Source organism: Cebus imitator, unplaced genomic scaffold, assembly GCF_001604975.1.
Source record: "Cebus imitator isolate Cc_AM_T3 unplaced genomic scaffold, Cebus_imitator-1.0 Scaffold414, whole genome shotgun sequence".
In the NCBI taxonomy this organism is placed as follows: Eukaryota; Metazoa; Chordata; class Mammalia; order Primates; family Cebidae; genus Cebus; species Cebus imitator.
In genome coordinates, this window is record NW_016107729.1 from 846,846 (window position 1) to 867,384 (window position 20,539).

At 38.8% G+C, this 20,539-nt stretch overlaps 1 protein-coding gene across 1 annotated transcript in view; it reads right to left on the reverse strand.

Moving 5' to 3' along the window:
• The window catches only part of BEST3 (bestrophin 3), a 43,349-nt gene extending 25,362 nt beyond the window's left edge, over positions 1-17,987 (reverse strand). Inside the window, exons 1-4 of the mRNA XM_037731618.1 lie at positions 17,775-17,987; positions 16,221-16,387; positions 12,942-13,036; positions 12,257-12,490 (exon numbers count right to left, since the gene is read on the reverse strand). Of these exons, the coding sequence (XP_037587546.1) occupies positions 12,257-12,490; positions 12,942-13,036; positions 16,221-16,372 (481 nt within the window). The 5' untranslated portion in view covers positions 16,373-16,387; positions 17,775-17,987. The remainder of the gene's footprint in view (positions 1-12,256; positions 12,491-12,941; positions 13,037-16,220; positions 16,388-17,774) is intronic.
• Between the last annotated feature and the right edge of the window lie 2,552 nt (positions 17,988-20,539).

Genomic DNA, 20,539 nt, shown 5'->3' on the forward strand with positions numbered 1-20,539 from the left:
AAAAAAAAAAAGAGAGTTAATACTTGCTTCACAGGGATATTGTAGAATTACCTGAGATGATGTACATATGTCAGTACATTATTTAGCATAATGCTTAGCACACCCTTAGCACCCGCAAAAGCACTAAGGCAGATTATGTGAAACTTTAGTTATCCTCTGACTGCTCCTCCCTCCCCGAACACCAAGGGAAGAGGAGATTGAATGACTGAATTGTAGAAGAGGAATAAGGTAACAGGTTTATTTAATGAACAAACATTTATTGAATGCTGCTATATACCAGGGTTTGCTTGCATAAACATGCACTTTAAAACTTAGAGTTTACAGTTGATCTTTTATTTTTAAAAATTTTGATTGAATAATTCAAATGGTAAAAAAGTCCCAAAGGGCCAAAGGACTATTAGTGGAGAAAGTCTCCTTTTCCCAGCCACCTAGTTTCCCTTCCTAGAGGAAATCACGATGATCTATTTATTGTGTATCTTTCCAGAGAAATCTCATAGATTTTCATACAGACCTATTTTTAAAAACACAAAATGGCTTTATACTACTTATGTATCTGCCATTGGCTTCTATTTTTCAGATATACCTTGAAGATTAAAAAAATTAATATATAGAGAGCAGCAGCATTCTTTTTGTCTGCTCTCTATAAATTAACATTAATTTATAGTTAACTATATATAATATTTTGTTCCACGAGTTTCCTTTTGAATAGACATTTTAAGACATTTAAGTTTTTTATTATTTTGCTGCTTAAAAATAATGCTGCTATGACTCTCATGGTATCTACTCCCTTGGCTATTTATTTTAAGTAGTTTTTAAATGTTAATTATAATTTAATATAGTGTTTTCTGAATTAAAGCTCATTTCTAGAACTGATTTTTATTAGATACTAATTTTTGAGGTTTTTTTTTTTCTCAAAAATGCAATTATTTGCTTATGGAATTCTGATACTGATACTACATGCAGATGAAAATCAGCTTTTGCCCTAATATCACACATTCTCTAACTTTAACCATTTGTAATCAGTTAACAAATCTGGTTGTCGTATTTAAGATAATCCTTTTGCCAAGTGCAGTGGCTCATGCTTATAATCGCAGCACTTTGGGAGGCCTAGGCAGGAGGAGTACTTACTTAGGCCAGGAGTTTGTGACTAGCCTGGGCAACATCACAAGACTTCATCTCTAATAAATAAATAAAGTGATCCTCCCTCCTTATGATGCAGGCCAAATTTTATTTAAGAGGTAGTGTTACAATAAAAAAAAGTCAAAGGAGAAGTGAAGTGTGCCCATTTTGAGAGTCATCAATTCGTAGAGCTTTGGCATTATCTAGATCTTTGAGGTGACCTAGGCCATTGTTTTTAAGAATAAGATCCAAAGGCCATAGGTCTGAATCACTTGTGACATCTTAAATATGGAGAGGCCTGGACCCCAACCCTGACTACTAAATCAGACTCAGTAGGGCAGGAGTTCAACCCAGGTTTGCACCTCAGAATCTCATGTGGGTACTTTTAGGAAATACCAATGGCTGGGTCATATCCTTAGATATTCTGATTCAATTGATCTAGGATGAGGTCAGGCATCAGCATTCTTTTTAATCTTTCTAGCTGATTTATTAGAATTGGGTATAGGTATTTGCATGTTTACCAAGCTGTGCAGAAAATTCTGACATACAGTGGTGTTTGAAAATCACTGTCCCACTAACTGAAGGTTGTTTACTCAGGATTTAAAATAAACAAAGTAAAAACTACAAAGCTAATATTTATCAACAGGAGACTAGTTTTAGATAACACTCAGGTTGTTTATACCAGCTTAGAAGGGTTCTCTCCATGCCCGAAGAATGGTACTCTCCCTGGAAGTAAAAAATAAAAATGATCTTGGTAATTCCCTTCTTGTTTCTTGGTGCGTCTGAGAGTTGTTGCATGATTTAAAAAAATCTGCTTTTGTTTTTTAAAGAATTACAGAGCATGATTAAATTAAAAAAATTTTAATGGGACAGAATATCTCTCTGTCATCCAGGCTGGACTCCAGTGGCGTGATCTTTGGCTCACTGCAGCCTCAACCTCCCGGGCTCAAGCAATCCTTCCACCTCTGCCTCCTGAGCAGCTGGGTCTACAGGCACACGCCACTATACCTGGCTAAGTTTTATATTTTTTGTAGAGATTGGGTTTCACCCTGTTGCCCAGGCTGGTCTTGAACTTCCTGGGCTCAAGTGATCTGCCCGCCTTAGCCTCCCAAAGTGCTGGGATTACAGCAATGTGCCACTGTGCCTGGCCAGTTAAATCTTATTGGATGAAGTTAACAGATAAACTTGATCTGTCTTGGCTTTATGCTTAAAGACTTCCTGTAGCCTATTCTCACATATCTCATATCAATTGTTTAACGTTATATTCTTGAGACCTATAGTGTAATTTTTAAAAATGATCTCATTTATACATTAGCTGTAATCTCTGTCATTTGACCAAAGAATAACTTTATCTCTGGCTATTTTTTATTCAGAAGTATGGATCAAATTGTGCTAGCACATCCTTCCTTAGCTTCTAAGTAGACAGCAAATATGCAGAGTGAGGGTTTATTTGATGCAAACACTAATGCAAGAGATTGAAAGATGAGTAGGGCAAGAAGAGCTGGTGATTTTGTTTTCAGTCCAAATTTATTGCATATTTTGCTAGGTATTGTGAAAGATGAATGATGATCACTGAGACATTAATATATCCTCTAAGAGTATATAAGCAGAATAATTTTTGTTATTCCTTGCAGGGTCACACTTATTTATCCAGAGTATAAAAGGAAAATATTTTGGGTTCCCCAAATCACTAAGCTAAAGGGAAAAGTCAAGCTGGGAACTCCTTATGGCAAACCTGCCTCTCACTCTATTCAAGTAATTATTCTGCTCACTGAGATAAATGCGTATCTGATTGCCTCCTTTGGAGAGGCTAATTAGAAACCCAAAAGAATGCAACCATTCATCTTTTAGCTAGCTCTGACCTGGAAGCTCCTTCCCCACTTTGAGTTGTCCCGCTTTTCCAGACTGAACCAATGTTTATCTTACATACATTGATTGATGTCTCATGTCTTTCTAAAGTGTATAAAATCAAACTGTTTTGACCACTTTGGGCACATGTCATCAGGACCACCTGAGGTTGTGTCATGGGTGCACATCCTCAACCTTAGCAAAATAAACTTTCTAAATTAACTGAGACCTGTCTCAGATTTTCAGGGTTCACAAAAGTAACTCTGCCTTTGGAAATCAAAGTTGTTGGTCAACTGAAAGAAAATCTCTAGATTGTTGGTCAAGTCCATTCCAAAAGTATTTGTTATGAAATGGAATGTCACCATTATCGGGGCTTCAAGCCATTTTACCCAGAGACCAATAGTGTTTTTCAGAATATAATCGTTATTGTCATTGCTGAGGCTGTGCTAATTACAGTTACTAATTTGCTACAGTTTAGCAACATTCTCAGTGTTCTGGTCCTCCCACCACTTGGTCCCCTGCACCTGTCTGTCTCCATGCCATGCTCCCCTCAGGCCCCATCACACCCCTGGTATAGCTATTTTATTCTGCCATTGCATCTGCCTAAGTTTCTCTTGCGATTGCTTTTCCTTCTGGCTGGCTCAGCTCTGCTCAGCAATTTTCATATTGCTTATCCCCAAAACCCTCCTTCATCTTTCTAATCAGAGTAAAATCTATCTCTCAATATAGATACATGTTTGCACATGTTTGCATTTATTCCCAGTTGAGTTGTGGTTTGATGGAGCAGGATCTGCTACTTTAGGACAAAATTCTATTGCCCTCAAGCCAAAGGATTAATTACATCCATTGACAGACAAAATTCTAGTCATCATGGATTCTGCCTGCTGTATAGTTGGTCTATTTTTCCTTGATTGAAGTTGAGGCAGATGTCTTGCCTTTCAAGCAGAGTATTCAAACGAGGCTCTATTAGCAGAGGAACTAAAAGCTCTGCATCTCAAAATTTGAAGGCAGAGTGGATTTGATGCCAGTTTTTTCTGAAAGAGAAAGTTGTGCATTCAGCATGTGAGCCCTTCTTCAAGGGATGACACTTTTTCAGGAGGAGTAAAATGTGCCTGGCTAGTTTTCTCTCTGTATTTTCCAAATGAATGGAATGAAGCCACCAGCTTCAGCTATAGCTGTCCTTTCCATTCAATGGAAGAGGTTTAGAAATCCCTGTTAATTGGGAAAATCAAGGGGGGAGCAAAATGAGATTGAGAAAGGGCTGAAATCACATTGTGACAGCATCATGCAGGGCAGTATGCCAACCAGCTTTTTTGTCCACCATGAATGTAATAAGATATATGTTGTTCATAAAACAGTTATTGGCCCTACCGCATGATGTGCTTTCTGCTATTTGATTCGATTTGATTCTAGTGTTCTCCATTCCATTTCACCAAAAATGCTGGTTATAAGCCATTAACCTGATTTAAGAATCCCATAATGTGTTACAAACCACAGCTGGAAGAGCCTAAAATAGGATGCGGTGTAGTAAAATCAGTTTCTGGGAGTAGCAATAAGGAACAGAGACAGACACTCCTCTACTGATATGAGGAAATCTCTAGTTACCTGTATCCTTGTCCCTAAATTAGTATCCCATTTGGTAATTCACTGCCTTCTCCATAATCACACACAAGAAATAACATACAAAGAAGTCAGTGCTTTTAAATCCTCATCTGCAAAGTGGCCCAGAATTTATTTGCCCTGGGTAAAATAGATCTGAGGCAATTTGCGGATGAAATAGGAGGAATTAATTGATGTGTGCTAGTGCAGCTGTTCCTAGACTTTGCTGTACATTAGAATGGTCTGGGGAGTTTTGAAAAATGCTGATGCCCAGGTTGCTCCACATACCTAATGAATCCTAATGTCTGAGAATGGGAGTGAGACATCAGAATTTTTAAAAGATCGCCAGAGATTCCAACATGCAGCAAAGCTGAGGCTGAACAACTGCCCTAGTGCTGATCATTTCAGCATTCTCAGTCTGGGCCAAACATCCTGCGGTGCTTCTAGGGAGCCTATTTAAAAATGTCGATTTCTAGGTCCTAAGCCCTAGAGATTCTGATTCCCCAGGTTGCCTAGGACCCTGCAGTTTAAATAAGCACCCTTGCTAATTCAGTGAATGTGGTGCAACCTTACTTTGAGAAACATTGAGTGGATGGCCCTTGTTTAACTCCTAAAACAGAAATGTGGGGGAACCTTCAAACACTGACCAACCGAGACTGCCTATCCATGCTATTAATTCAAGGAGGGATAGTTCTGCATGCACTTTCTCTCCTGTGCAGAGCAAGTACGCATAGGTGAGTCAAGTTTCACTCACAGGATGACATTCTGTCTGTTCTGGGCTCATCATGTGAGACTACAGGGGTGACTGACTCAGCCTCTAAAAGTTCAGCCAACAGAGGAAAAACTGGCACAGCTATGAATACCACTGTCCCCTTGGCTCTCACTCTTGTAACAAGACGGTGGAGATTCAGAGGCCGAGGAGCCCCAGAGCCGCGGAATGCATCAAGAAAAACAACAGCCCACCCAGGCCAGAAATGTTATACCAGATTCAATTAATTTTGTGAATGTTTCATAAAATGTTATACAAAAGTCATTTTAGTTTACCTAGTGAGAGAAGAGAAGATCACAGATTAAATGATCTATTTGTGCCAGAAACACAAATGTGGTTCTAACAGTATTAATTCCATGTTAGAGAAAAGCTTGCTTGTTTGAATAATATTATTGTTTTACTTGAGTTTGTAGATTAGTCCCAAGAAACAGCCTCAAAAAAAAAAAAAAAAAGACCTTCAACAGAGATAAAAGAAAATATACTGGCTGGGCGTGGTGGCTCACAACTGTAATCCTAGCACTTTGGGGGGCCAAGGCGGGGGTCACTTGAGGCCAGGAGTTTGAGACCAGCCTGGCTAACATAGTGAAACTGTCTAAACTAAAAATACAAAATATTAGCCAGGTGTGGTGGCGTGCGCCTGTAATCCCAGATACATGTGAGGCTGAGGCAGGAGAGTCACTTGAACTGGAGAGGTGGAGGTTGCAGAGAGCCAAGACTGTAACACTGCACTCCAGCCTGGGCAACAGAGCAACATTCTGTCTCAAAAAAAAAAAAAAAAAAAGAAGGAAAGAAAATACACTGACCAACAGCCCTGGAATGGGCTGACCACGGGAATGGGCTGACCATCCTGTAAGAATAGGCTGATGGCGCCTGCAAAAGGTCATAAAACGTTCACCAAGAAAGCAATGATTAACTGCCCACCTGAATGAAACTGCTCACATTTAACAAGACTGTTTTGATCTTCATTTCTCTTAATTTCCCTTCAAAACCCCTGACCTAGAGGCATAATTCTGAAAGGTGGCCTTTGAACCCGAGTTCACTGCCTTTCTTGGGTTGTTGACTTCTCGAATAAAGCTAACTTTCCTTTCACAAAAGCTCTTAAGTTGTTTGGCTTTTAAGCCCTAAGTGGCCCAAACCTGAGTTCCATTTACAGGGCTAGCCACATAGCCAGAGCATCTCAAGTTAGAACTTTTATCTCAACATTCATTGACAACTGGTGGCTTGCTTGGCTATATTAATGTCTGTTAACCAGAAGTATCACTAAAAATTCCAGTGGAGTCTCATCAGGCTCCCTCTAGTCATGGAAGATAGTTAAGAAACTTTACATTAAGATTCCAGGGCAGGCCAGGTGTGGTGGCTCATACCAAAAATCCCAGCCCTTTGGGAGGCCATGATGGGAGGGTCACTTCAGGCCAGGAGTTCAAGACCAGCCTGAGCAATATAATGAGACTGTATCCAAAAATAAATAAAGAATAAAAGAATAAAAATAAATAAATAAATAAATTGGCAGGCACAGTGGTACACATCTGTAGTCCTAGTTACTCAAAAGACTGAGGCAGGGTGATGGCTTGAGCCCAGAAGTTTAAGGTTACAGTAAGCTATGACCATGCTACTGCACTCCAGCTTGGGCAACTGAGTGAGAACCTGTCTCTAAAAAAATTTAAAAAAGAAAAGACTCCAAGACTTTAAGAAAATTAAAGGATATTTTTTTCCTCAAAGTTTACTGTCTTATAACTACTCTTATGAACTCCTAAATACAGACAGAAACTATTTATGTTAGAGAATTGCAATGCAGAGATGTTAAGTTTAACTGTAAACATATTTGTGCTTGTTTATGACAATGATTAATGTAAGATAAGATTTGTAGTAACTTTCATTGATCCTTGAGGATGGGGACCATATTTATTCTTGCTTATAAGGGTAATTCCCGGTACCTGGCACAGTGCCTGTCATATATTTTTGCATGAGCAAAAATGTAATAGATTTAGCATCAGCTTGGTCATGTTTCTTTAAAAGGACCTTATATAATTTCCTATTACCTATCATTGTGCTTCTGGTAAGTAATTTTGAAGATAACTACTTTTCTTTCCTAACGCCTGTAAAACACTAGATGTTTTGATTGAGTGTGAGACCATACTATAAGCACGCAACTAAGGTCATCACTTGAATCAGCCAAGATCTGGAATTGTGCATCTGACTTGACTTGGAATCAGTGATATCTCCCAGGGCAAGTGATTGGAATGACTAGAATTTTCCAGAACAGATTTGTAGCCAATAGGCAAAAGTAACAGAGACTGTTGCAGTTTCTCTGATAAATAACTCACAGACCAGTTCAGGGACTTTTCAGCATAATAGACATTATTATATCTATTATATAAAAAACACAGCTCCTCCACCTCCAGCCAAGGAATTGCCAGATGCTTTGGAAGGAGGTGCTGTCCCTCTAGCTTATTGCCTTCTGGCCAGCACTGAATCTATGCAGGCAAAAACCCTCGCAGAAGAAAGAGAAGTTGGAGGGAAGCAATTGCCTCAAAGCCAGGGAGTTGATTCTCAGAGCGCAAGCCAGGGATCCCTAGCCTCAGAGTCTGTTCACACACTGATTCCTGAAGCCCATGCCAGGCCTACTGAGTCAGAATCTCTGGGGGTGGTATCGTGGGATCCAAATTTTTAGCAATATTGATTTTAACGATATCTAATGCACCTTGAAGTTTGAGGACATGTACTTTTTCCTTACAGGTGATTTTATGTAGAGGGTTCAACTGACAAGAATGTCCTTCATGCCCTTACCATTGTCCCCACCCTGTTGGGGCGCCCAGTGCTTTACTTACCAGTCCTCTCTGCCCTCAGGCAGGAGCAGGTGCCCTGGCTTTGGACTCAGGGGATCTGCCAAACATTTTCCACTGTCCCTGAACTTCCTGTTCTTCCCAGAAACCTTGGCATAGGCAAAGGACAGTCAGGGAATGGCACAGGCATATGCCCAGTTGGAATAACTTGGAAGCAGACCCCATGTGCAGACTCTGAGTCAGCCCTCTCTACTGGGGAAAGGAGCAGGAAGTGCAGTGAGTCAGCGCTGCCAGTGACAGAGGGTGCTGGCCTGGGGCAGCCAGGAAGACAGGCCTCTGAAGCGTCTCTCCTGGCTTAGAGGATAGTGGCTTGGAGCCTTTGCCCTGCTGCCTAACACACAAACCCTATATTCCTGTGGGCACAAGCTCTACCTACCACTCCTTTTCTGCCTTTTGAGAAAACTCTTAGGAATTAATGAGAGCAAATGGGACCTTTTCACTGAGATAATCAGTGATTGTGTCATAGGACTCTTGGAAAGGCTTTCACCTCATCATAGCTCCTCCATCAGTTCTCTTCTCCCTTCATCCACTTCAAACCAACCAACCAAAAAGTTTAAGAACAAAGCTTGTTATGTCCAAGCAGGTTGAATTCAATCCCCTATATAGCAGCCTCCCATCAGACTGCTTCGCCAAAGCCCTTCTTTGTAATTCGGGAACCTCAAGCTGAAACCTCGAATCTACCCTTTCCTAATTGTTGCTGATTTGCTATCGGTAATGAGTTGGCGGTTGCCAAAGCCCTTTGTCCCAGGAGTGAGAAAAAGTGTTTAAAAAATAAGCATCCCAGAAAAGACGCAGTACTTCTCAAAGCTTGGGATATTAAAAAAAACAACACAAGAGCATGTTTCACTGCAGATTCCTAGGCATTACGTCCAAAGGTTTCTGTTAGGTTCTATAATAACTCAGTGGGCCTGAAGTGGGTGGGACACAGGAACATACATTTTAAATAAGTAAACTCAATTTATTCAAGATGTAGAGGGCCTGTGGTTCTGTGGATCATACCTAGAGACATTAGTTTAAATGTACATCCAGGAGTGAAGGACTCATTCTGAGATTCCCTTGGAATGGTAGACATATTGGTGGTGGAAGAGATAGAAGTATTCCAGTATTTCACACGCCTCCGAAAGGGAAAAGTCTGAATGCGAGTACATGGCAGACATCTGTACAGGTTTGAGGGAGTGGGCCTGGGTGTTCTGAAAAATACGTCCAAAGGAAATGAAATCACATCATTTTCTTATTGGCCTCCCTTTATCTAGTTGCACCTCAGACCTGAGCGCAGCTCAGTCCTCTGAGCTCATGTCTGACCAGAGGCCCCAGAGGCCTCTCCATTGCCAGCCAACCTGGCTTCTTCCTGGCATGCTTTTAATGTGAAGGTGACTCTAAGAAGATGAGATTTGCTTTGAGGATTGGACCTGGCATCTCATTCCTGTCAGAATGCACTCTCTTCGTTTCAAGGATGCGTCAGAACTAGAGAAATATCACCTCTGTTCATCCAAGTAAACTTTAGCTTATCAACTTGGAATGGGTCATACGTTTCTTGTTTGTTTTTAGGTCTTTCTTAGAGGTGGTAATTCTTAATATAGTTGATCCTGGTGACATTAAGATAATTAAGTTGTCTAGTAGTACTTTTTAGCTAGGTCATTCTGAAACAGTATTCTACTTTCATATTTGGAGGTAGGGTAGCAATTAATTTTTTTAAAGTTTCTACCGATTTTACATTATCATATATCTGTGCATTTGCCAGGTCTTCAGACCCTCCCCCTGAATCCTTAGCCAACTCCCGGCACCCATTACTTTCTTACATCTCACTCGGTATCTCCAACAGTATCATCTACACCCCTTCTTCCTTATTCCCACCTTGACATTCACAACCTCTTGATCAAAGTAGATCAAAAAGACCTGGGATACTATATTAATAACAAATCTTCTAAAGTGGCTAGAGTGCTATGTTATGCAGTTGTTCGAGATATAATTTCATTACAATGGCAAGAAATCATGCAGCACTTACACTTACTGTGTGCCAGGAATGTTCCAAACACTTTGTAAATACTAACTTGTTTAATACTTATAACAAGCCTATGGATATATGAGGTAGGTGCTATTGTAAGTTACTATAAGTCTATTTTATGGATGAGGAAACTGAGGAACAGAATGGTTAACTAACTCAGACAAGGTCATATAGCTAGTAAGTTGTGCAGTCAGGCTTCAAACCCTTACTCTGTGTTCTTAATCATTGTGAAAGTTGGTAATAGAATTGGGTCATGCCTGTCATACCTAACTAAAACAGAGTCAAGAAGCCAGCAGGAAAAAGCAGTCGAGACACCATGTAATTCTCTGCAGGCCTGGCTGCTGAAACTGTCTGCTATAACCTGAAACCAGTTTTATAGTTGCTAAAATGATCTGGTGCAACTTGAAGACAATTGTACCCACCTCCATCACTCGCCAATCAAAACTTGCCAGCACCTCAGAAACTTATTAGTGCCAATGAACTTCTTCAAATAGCAATATGCAACATTTCTCTCTTTTTAGAAAACCTCCAACCTTCTCTTTGTATTTTGGACATAGTGAATACCATCTGGTCTGCGTGTATGCCTCAAACTGGAATTCTTTCTTCTCAAATAAAACGTGAAATATAGACATTCATCTCTACATTTTTATTTTGACTTTAGTAGTCACTATCTATATTACCCATTTAAGAAGGCAAAACAAAAACAAAAACGAAAGCCAACAAAAACTCCAAAACAAAATATATCATCCGAAAATATCTATTTTCCAGGACATTTCAGAAAAGGAGACTAAATACTGCAAACTAATATGACACTGGACTCAATGTAAAGGCAGAATCACCTCATGGTTCTTATCCATATGTGCCAAGAATGATCTCATTTAATCCTCACCCTATTGAAGGCTGATTTAGTAGTTTCTTTGCTAAATATTTACATGCCAAAGGGAATCATCCGTTAACTATTGGCATCTACTTTGAGACTCGGGAGACAAGAGGTCCACACTGAAACAGCTTTTGACTGTTAACTCTGTGTCTGCCTAGATGAAAACAGACATTGCTGGTTCTTACCAGAATCGATTAGAAAGTATTAACTTAGGAGTTTGGAGCCTAAATTTTAATTCTGGCTTTTCCACTGATCACCTGTGTAATTCAGGGCAGGTTGTAACCTTTCTGAATCTATTTTCTACCTTTTTCATGTTTTCTTGAGGTCCAAATGAAATAGCTGTAAAAGAAACTATAAAGTGCTGGAAAACTGTAAATTAATATGACAGATTTTTTGGTATTTTGTATTATTATTTTTTGGGGGACCGATGAGGACCTTGTGGTCCAGGCTGGAGTGCAATGGTTGCTCACTGCAACCTTCACCTCCTAGGTTCAAGCAATTCTCCTGCCTCAGCCTTGCCAGTAGCTGGAATTATAGGCATGCCACCATGCCCAGCTAATTATTGTATTTTTAGTAGAGACGGGATTTCACCATGTTGGCCAGACTGGTCTCGAACTCCTGACCTCAGATGATCCACCTTCTTGGGCCTCCCAAAATACTGAGATTACAGGCGCGAGCCCCCGTGCCCAGCCAGATTGTTTAAATAAATATATTAGTTATTATGTGTACCTTAAGGCAATGTGACTACTTACCACTTTCCCTCCCTGACCTCTGAAGTAAACTTGACGGCAGGAATCATGTCTTATTCATCTTTGCCTCTTAGCTGGAGTGCAGTGGTGCAATCTTGGGTCACTGCAACCTCTGCCTCAGCCTCCCGGGTTCAAGCGATTCTCGTCCCTCAGCCACCCCGGTAGCTGGGATTATAGGCACATGCCACCACAACTGGCTAATTTTTTCTAATTTTAGTAGAGATGGGGTTTCGCCATGTTGGCCAGGTTGGTGTCAAACTCCTGACCTCAGGTGGTTCACCCACCTCGACCTTCCAGAGTACTGCGATTACAGGTGCGAGCCACCGTGTCCGACCAATAAACATTTCTTGAGTGAATAAACAAACATAAGGGATTTTCAAAGGAATTCTGGAGGTTCTATCTCAGCTGAGAAGCGCCCATGGAAGCAAAAGCCATTCGTAGTACCTGCTTCAACCACGTGGTCCATTGTGGGAAACCTTTTGTACACAGCAGTGCTCACCGAGCGGAAGATGAGCAGGGAGGTGAGATTGACATAGCGCATCAGCGTCCTTCTCAGCAGGCGCCCGTGCTCGTCCCTTCCGTGAACACTGCTGGAGATGAGGAACATCAGCCTGTCTGGCCAGGGCAGATTCACAAACTGGTTCCACCATCGGTTCACTACCAGAGTAACATAAAACCCTGCAGAATAATAGGAAATTATAAAGCAGTTTCTTACAGCAGACACTGATGCTTTTAGCCGAATTTTAGCCTTTTTAGACGTTGGGGGTCAAAAATATGTTATTATCCATATCTTCTGATTTTGCGTTCTAGGAAAAAAATGTCATTTGTGCCTGACAATGCCTAGGCACCCTGTTAAGTGTGTATTAGATCTCAAATATTGACTGCAAAATGGAGAGTTAGTGAAGAGAAAGCTTAAATGTCCAATAGCAGATTATGTCCTCAAACTTGTTTGGTGTTAATTTAGCAAAAGCAGCCCTGAAGGCAAACCTTATGGATGATTCTGGTTCTATTGCAAGCAGCAGCTTTTCAGGCATGCCTCTCAGCTTGGAAACACTCCCATGCAGAGTCATCGGTGTCATCCTAATGGAGACAGCTATGTGGCTGCAATCTGCGTGTGACCTATACTTACCAAGCACAAAGGTTACTGGAATTTGTTCAGCATATCTGTCACAGTAAATTGATAATTTTTCAAAGTAATGTTTTTGGGCTCCTGTAAGTAACAATCTGGAGCAAAAATAAAATGCACAGCCCTTTATGATATTATACTTCTGCACCTGCTTTGCAAGTGACATCAAGTGCAAATGATTAAGCACAAATAATCTGTTTTATTTTTGAAGGAGCAATAATTTTTATTTTCTTAAGCTGACGTGTCTCAAAAGCTTTTAAATTGCTTAATGTTTCAAGTGCTAACATCTTGTAAATGTGATTGGCCATTAAATAGTGGGATTAATTAATCATTATTTTATTTTAAAAACTTTATATTTTAAAAGTTTTATATAATTGATTCATTGGACTTAGAGCAAGGTAAGTTACAAAATAGTTCATTTTTGAATTATTCATCAGGAATACCTTTAAAAGAGTGTATTATTATGAATTAACGTTATTAAGTAATTATTAAATAATAACCCTCAATTTGACACCTTGATCTTCCTCCTGAATGTGCTACTTAGCACATTCTTGATTATCATGTGTTATGCTTCAAGGGATACTATACCTCATTTTAAAGCCCAGAATTGTTCGAAGTCTAAAACAAATTTAACAGTGAAAAATGAAAACTTTCATTATTAAATTTAGTCACTCTCTCAAAATTTGTATTATAGATCTAACCCAACCTGCCCCCAAAGCCCATTTTCTGGTATCATTAAACATAATTGCATTTAATGAGAACGTTATTGATTATAGAGAAGAGATTCAGAGTCTAAAGAAATGTTTTATGGCAAACTAATAATAACGACAAAAATATAGGAAGGAAAGCCAAACAGATGAATTCAAATAAATTGATGAGTGTAACTGTTTCAAAGGAAGAAGGAACCCAAGGAAAGATCCATTATAACAAGCACCAAAGGCTCATTTGGGTCCATAGAACTTTCATAAAGGAAGCAAAGGGATAATGAGATAACAGTAAGCAACCAATTGGATTGCAGATAAAGAGCTGTTGGGAGCTGGTCCTGACAAAGAAGGTATGTAGGGTACAGGGTGAGCTTGGAGTTCCTGCCTTAGCTTTGGAAGAGGTATTAGAATTACTGAAGTCAGGGAAAGCTGACAGGAGAGGTACCAGGTTATTGTAGAGGTCTATCAGGGTAATGCTGATGACAAACTACGGCCAGAATGGTTTCTGATGTTCAAATAGAAATGGTCAAAGAGCCTTTAAATGTGGAAAGCATGGACTTTTTTCAAGATCAGACAAAGCCAGATTTTAATCCCAGGTCTGACACAAATTTGGATTTTGAGAATATTTTTAAATGTCTCTGAGTCTCAGTTTTCTCATCTGTAAGTAGGGGTAGAAAGTCTATATGGGGTATTATAAAGATTAAATAACATAATATGTGTGTGTGTGTGTGTGTGTGTGTGTGTGTGTGTGTGTAAAACCACTTAACAAATTGTCTCATACTTAGTTAATAATGAAATGGTTTGTATAAATAATTGGGCAAAGAAAACATCTTTGGCTAATAGACGTAGAAATTTTAATAGCTAGAAAGTATTTCAAAAATTATTTTGTCAAATTCCTCCAAAAATAGAAATGTAATCAAAATAATGAATCTGGTTCCTCCTTATAATTTTTGTTAAGAATAATTATTTACTTATAATAGAGCTAATAAAGACAGAGAATAAAACTACGTCTGTATTTATCTACAGATACGTTTGACTTCCTTGAGAAACTCATCCTATAGCCCTTGGTATACCTTTGATTAGGATATAAAGATCTATTTTAATAAGGTGTTACAATTGAACTTTAGAAAATTAAGGATGACTTGAACTGATAATTTTTTAAATAAATATAAGCACTCTTTGCTTTAGAAGAAATATATGCATAAAATTTGGGGGGGTATAAGTATGATATTGGAACAAAAGTTGAGGCCCAAAGGAGCATTTCTAGCTACATTGCAACTGTGCTAAGGGCTATTCTATTCTATTTTTAGCAGCAATAGCTGCAATATATTTGCATGAGTAAAAATGAACTAATGAGATAATTATCATGAAACACCATTGTATCTTCCATCATTTCATATTCTGAAGGCTTAGGTGATACATACCTAAATTGCCAAAATAATATCATATTATATGATATGTCTGAAAAATTATGAGAGGTTTTTAATAAGATTTTCCCTCTAAAAATATTTTGTCAAAATATATACCAATGTGTACAATTGCTCAGAAGGGTTGTTTTGATGCACAGAAAAATATTTGTCTTTTAATAATTTTAATATTAATAATTGTCAGTCAACTCAATTAATATCCTTTTTTACCAAAGGAGATCCTATGGCTACAAGGAAGAATGTGAGAGCAATACAACACAAATTTGTTTATCTATATGCAGAAGAAAAATAACAAACTTACGTATGTAGAAAAAGGAAATACAGTCTCAAAAACCTTTAGTTTTCCTGTTTTAAGTTTTAGCGTCCTCCAGAGAATAAATTTATGCATTAAATTTTAATTAAAAAAGCTTTAAAAGCTCATAAAGCTCTCCTTTTATCATACCAATAGAATTTTATTAACACTATAATTTTTCATCATTAAACTATTTCTTGGACTTGATATTGCTCACATTTCCTGTCAATTTGACAGGCATATGTTGTGATGTTATAAAGAATAAGCACCTCTTTTTATGAACATAACATGCCCTCAACTCAGAAGATATAAATAAAATAAATTAGTCTACAGGAATTTCCTTTAGTCAAGGTACTGTTAAGGGTGGCAGGCATCATCCTGGGTCAGATATTTTCATTCCAGGCAAAAGGAAGGAAAGCTTTCACCTGAAATACACCAATCATGACCATGTTCATTATATAAGTACTGGCTATAAGTTGTCAAATCACAAACTATGAATGACAAGTGGATAGAAGCACCAATAATTATTTGCCTGTGGACTCTGCCCATTCAAAAATCTTTATGTAGTAAGGATCTAAGGAGAATCCTTCCATTTTATGCCTATTGCAACAGTCTTGAAGCACAGCTGGGGCTGGCATGAAGGCTACCTGAATCTTACAGTGAGAGTCTATTTTACATCCTAACAATGGTTAACTGTGGATTAAAATCTGTCCTGAAGGGAAGAAGACAAAAGAGAGGCTCATGAAAAAAAGGAGTTATATAATGCAGAGTCAGTGGAAATAAAAGGGTTGAGATTTTTGACACTGTATTTTTATACAATATTTGATTGCCATTTAAGAAGACATGCAAAGAAAAGTACCTGTACACCAAACTTATTGCTGTGTAAAGAACAGCAAAGACAATAAATTCCCTGTACAGTAGTTTGTAGATGCTGCCTCTCCACTTGAAGAGTAACCTATGAAATCCAAAAAAAGTTGCATTTGCTACTTTACTGGAGTAAGTGACAGTCATCTTGGATATTTTTTTCTAGAAGAGCAAGAAGACAAAACACAAGTAAAAAGCAATGTTTAAAATAGGGCATAAATCTGTATGTCTGTATATCAAGGAAACTCAAGTCAGCAACTAGTCAGCCATATCTTTTTTTTGTCTTTCTTAGTTTCTGTAATTTGAAACTTTCAGATAACTGTTATCTCAGTGCTAGATCATTTAGCAGAAAGCAGGAAGAAAGGAGTTTCTGGAAAGAGTAATATTAGACATCTTAAACTTGCCTTAACTGTTAAATGTTATTTTTAGATTATATAGCCATTGGTCAATATATATTTGAATGAACAAATGAGACAAACAAGGCCCTCGTGGGAATTTAATTGATGGGGCACTTTTGATGGGTTTGGTTGCATGTAGGTGTCTTGCTACTGGAGGTCCGATTGTTAGCACTCATTGCATTTCAAAAGGTAGCCAAAAAGTTGGGTCATAGTCATAAATAAGAATAGTGCACTTTCCCCATGAAAAGTTGTACAGAAATGCTCAGGGATGGTTCACATTCTATTTGGAGCTGAACAAAATAAGGTCATTATGACTCTTTCTACTTGAGTCCATTTCATGAATGTGGTTAGGATGAGCACTGGGCCCCAAAGCCTTGTTTTCAATGAATTCTTTGGAATTACACCACTTTCCACCGAGACATTAAATATTCACGGTTTGAAACAGACAGCGCAAAGCTAATCTTTGAAAATCCTGCTCAATTTCTGGCTAAGATAGAACATATGCAAATAAAATGAGATTTATTTAAAATCTTACTTTTCTCAAAAGGATCTATGTGGAGAGTCTTATAGAGCTACTTAGACTGAAATTACGAAGATTTTAGGTAGAATTGTACTAAATACAAAAAATAAATTCTACAGCAGATTTCTTTTGGGAAGTAACCTACACCACATATTTTATCACAAGAAAATTTTCTGTCTTTACTCATTGCTGGAAAAACAATTCAACTCTGATTTGCCCATTTTCCCTAAGGAAATGGAACTCTGGAGCTGCATTTACAGCATTTTCTAAAATCACAAACTTAGCTTTCAACATTACTGATTTTAATAAAGAAGCCAGGGCCTTTTGGCATAAGTAAGTGGCATTACGAAAGGATGGGACTCATGCCACAAAACCGGTTTTATTTTTCCATCTTTACCTTGTCTATTTGTCTAGTGTGAATACAGCCAAAATTGGGAGAGGAGCGTAATAAATTAAGCCCATTTCATAGTTTGTTCTCATGGACTCCAGTAGTTTTAAATAACAGTCCTTGAATAACTTTCTCTTCTTTCATTTAGTAGTTCACTCTTCTTTTTAAGATCTGCCAGGAAAATGAAAATCACAGCAAGTAGAGGTCAGAATTAAAATGCATAGGTTTACTCTGGGCACTAACCTATTTATTTGGTTTGGAGTCTCCACCAGGAAAGATAATCTTCAAATTTCGGGCTCCCCCTGAAGAGGCGCCTTCAGGCTGGTGCTGTGCTCCCGGTGTCACCCTTTGCCCATCCACAGTCAGATTTTCTTTCTGTTCTCTGGCCACTGAGAGGACCCAGAGTGTGACAAGTACAGGGGTTAAGTGTTTTTCCACTTGTGGAGGCCTGTTTATGCCAATTTACCCACTGATGACAGTTACAGCCAGGAACAAACAGAAGCGACAGCTGCTGATGCTGCTTTTTTCTAAGCTATAATTATAACTCCACCTGCCACCCCCAGTACCTCTTTGAATGAGAAGTTGGCAGTGACATGAGGGATGTTGGGCTGTTTGTCTGTTAGATTCATTTTGACTCCACCCTGGGATCAAGGAAGAAAGGTCCATTTGACCCTAAAGAGTTCAAAAAGAGGCCCCATTAGCCAAAAAAACAAACAAACAAACAAACAACTTTCTGTGCTTTAAATGAAGATTACATTCTTAAAGCTGGGTGGGATGTGGTGGCTCACACCTGTAATCCTAGCACTTTGGGAAGCCGAGGCAGGCGGCTCATCTGAAGTCAGGAGTTCAAGACCAGCTTGGCCAATATGGTGAAACCCCATCTGTACTAAAAATACAAAAATTAGCTGGGCCTGGTGGTGGGCTTCTGTAATCCCAGCTACTCAGGAGGTTGGGGCTGGAGAATCACTGGGACCCAGGAGGTAGAGGCTACAGTGAGCCGAGATCACCCCACTGCACTCTAACCTGGGCACCAGAGCAAGACTCTGGCTCATAAAAAAACAAAAAAAAATTTTATGAAGCCATAAACTGGGGCAGACAAGAATATAAACAGGATTTTTGCCCACTTGAGAGGTATTGAAAATGTTCTTCAATTCAAAGTACCAATTATGCGTTAGTGTGTGTATGTTAGAAGAGCACATAGAGAATCATGATATGTTGATGGCTTAGTATAGTGGGAAATAACACATGGATTCATCATATATATATATATACGTATATATATGCACATATTTTTTTTTAGATGGAGTCTTGCTCTGTCACCCAGGCTGGAGTGCCATGGCACGATCTCAACTCGCTGCAACCTCGCTTCTGGGGTTCAAGTGATTTTCCCGCCTCAGCCTCCCAAGTAGATGGGATTACAGGTGCACACCACACAACTGGCTAATTTTTTATATTTTTGGTATAAATGGGGTTTTACCATGTTGGCCAGGCTGGTCTTGAACTCCTGACCTCAAGTAATCCACCTGCCTTGGCCTTCCAAACTGCTGGGGTTACAGGCGTGAGCCACTGCACCCAGCCAGATTCATCACATTAGTTATTCTTTGATGGTTAGTTAGGAAATTTTAAAAATTATTCAATGTTTTCTCTTAGTTTGATTATGCCTACATATTTTCTTTCTTAAAAGAGAGAATTTGCCAGCATTCTTTAAGTAATAAAATAAATAATTGCTTGGGACTTTTCAAACTTTCTAAAGTAACTTGTGCACCCCTGAAACTTAACTTAAAGAAAATGTATTTTTGTGGAGAAAGATATAGAAAAAATGCTTATTCTAAAATTGAGGTTATGTAAAATTAACCTTTTTCTAAAGTATTCCATTTTATATGCATTTGGCTGGATTCTTTATCAAATTCTAGGTACCTTAGAGCAAAGCTAGGGTTGTAGGTGTCTTCTTAATTTCTTGCCCCACCCCTGCTCATAGTTCCAATATGGAGCCCTGTGAATAATGAATATTCAGTATGTATTTGCTGTTTGATTATCCCTTACCTTCACTATTATAATTCTGTTGTTATTTAAGGGAATTTGTGAACATTTAAAAAGCATATATACAATGTTGTACATCTTTTGTGTTGCCATGAAAGTGGTCTGATAGATCTGATGTTATATTTATTTATTTATTTAAAAAATTTATTTATTTATTTATTTTTTCCTCCATTTATTTATTTTATTGCATTTTAGGTTTTGGTGTACATGTGAAGATCATGTGAAATTGTTGCATAGGTACACACGTGGCAGTGTGATTTGCTGCCTTCCTCCCCATCACCTACATCTGGCATCTCTCCCCTTGCTATCTCTCCCCAGCTCCCCACCCCGCACTGTCCCTCCCCTATTTCCCCCCAACTGACCCCAGTGTGTAGTGCTCCCCTCCCTGTGTCCATGTGTTCTCATTGTTTAACACCCGCCTATGAGTGAGAACATGCCGTGTTTGATCTTCTGCCCTTCTGTCAGTTTGCTGAGAATGATGGTTTCCAGGTTCATCCATGTCCCTACAAAGGACCCAAACTCATCGTTTTTGATGGCTGCATAATATTCCCTGTTGTATATGTGCCACATTTTCCTTGTCCAGTCTATCGTCGATGGGCATTTGGGTTGGTTCCAGTTCTTTGCTATTGTAAACAGTGCTACAATGAACATTTGTGTGCACGTGTCCTTATAGTGGAATGATTTGTAATCCTTTGGATATATACCCAGTAATGGGATTGCTGGCTCAAATGGAATTTCTATTTCTAGGTCATTGAGGAATCGCCACACTGTCTTCCACAATGGTTGAACTAATTTACACTCCCACCAACAGTGCAAAAGTGTTCCTATTTCTCCACATCCTCTCCAGCATCTGTTGTCTCCAGATTTTTTAATGATTGCCATTCTATCTGGCGTGAGATGGTATCTCAATGTTGTTTTGATTTGCATTTCTCTGATGACCAGTGATGATGAGCATTTTTTCATATGTT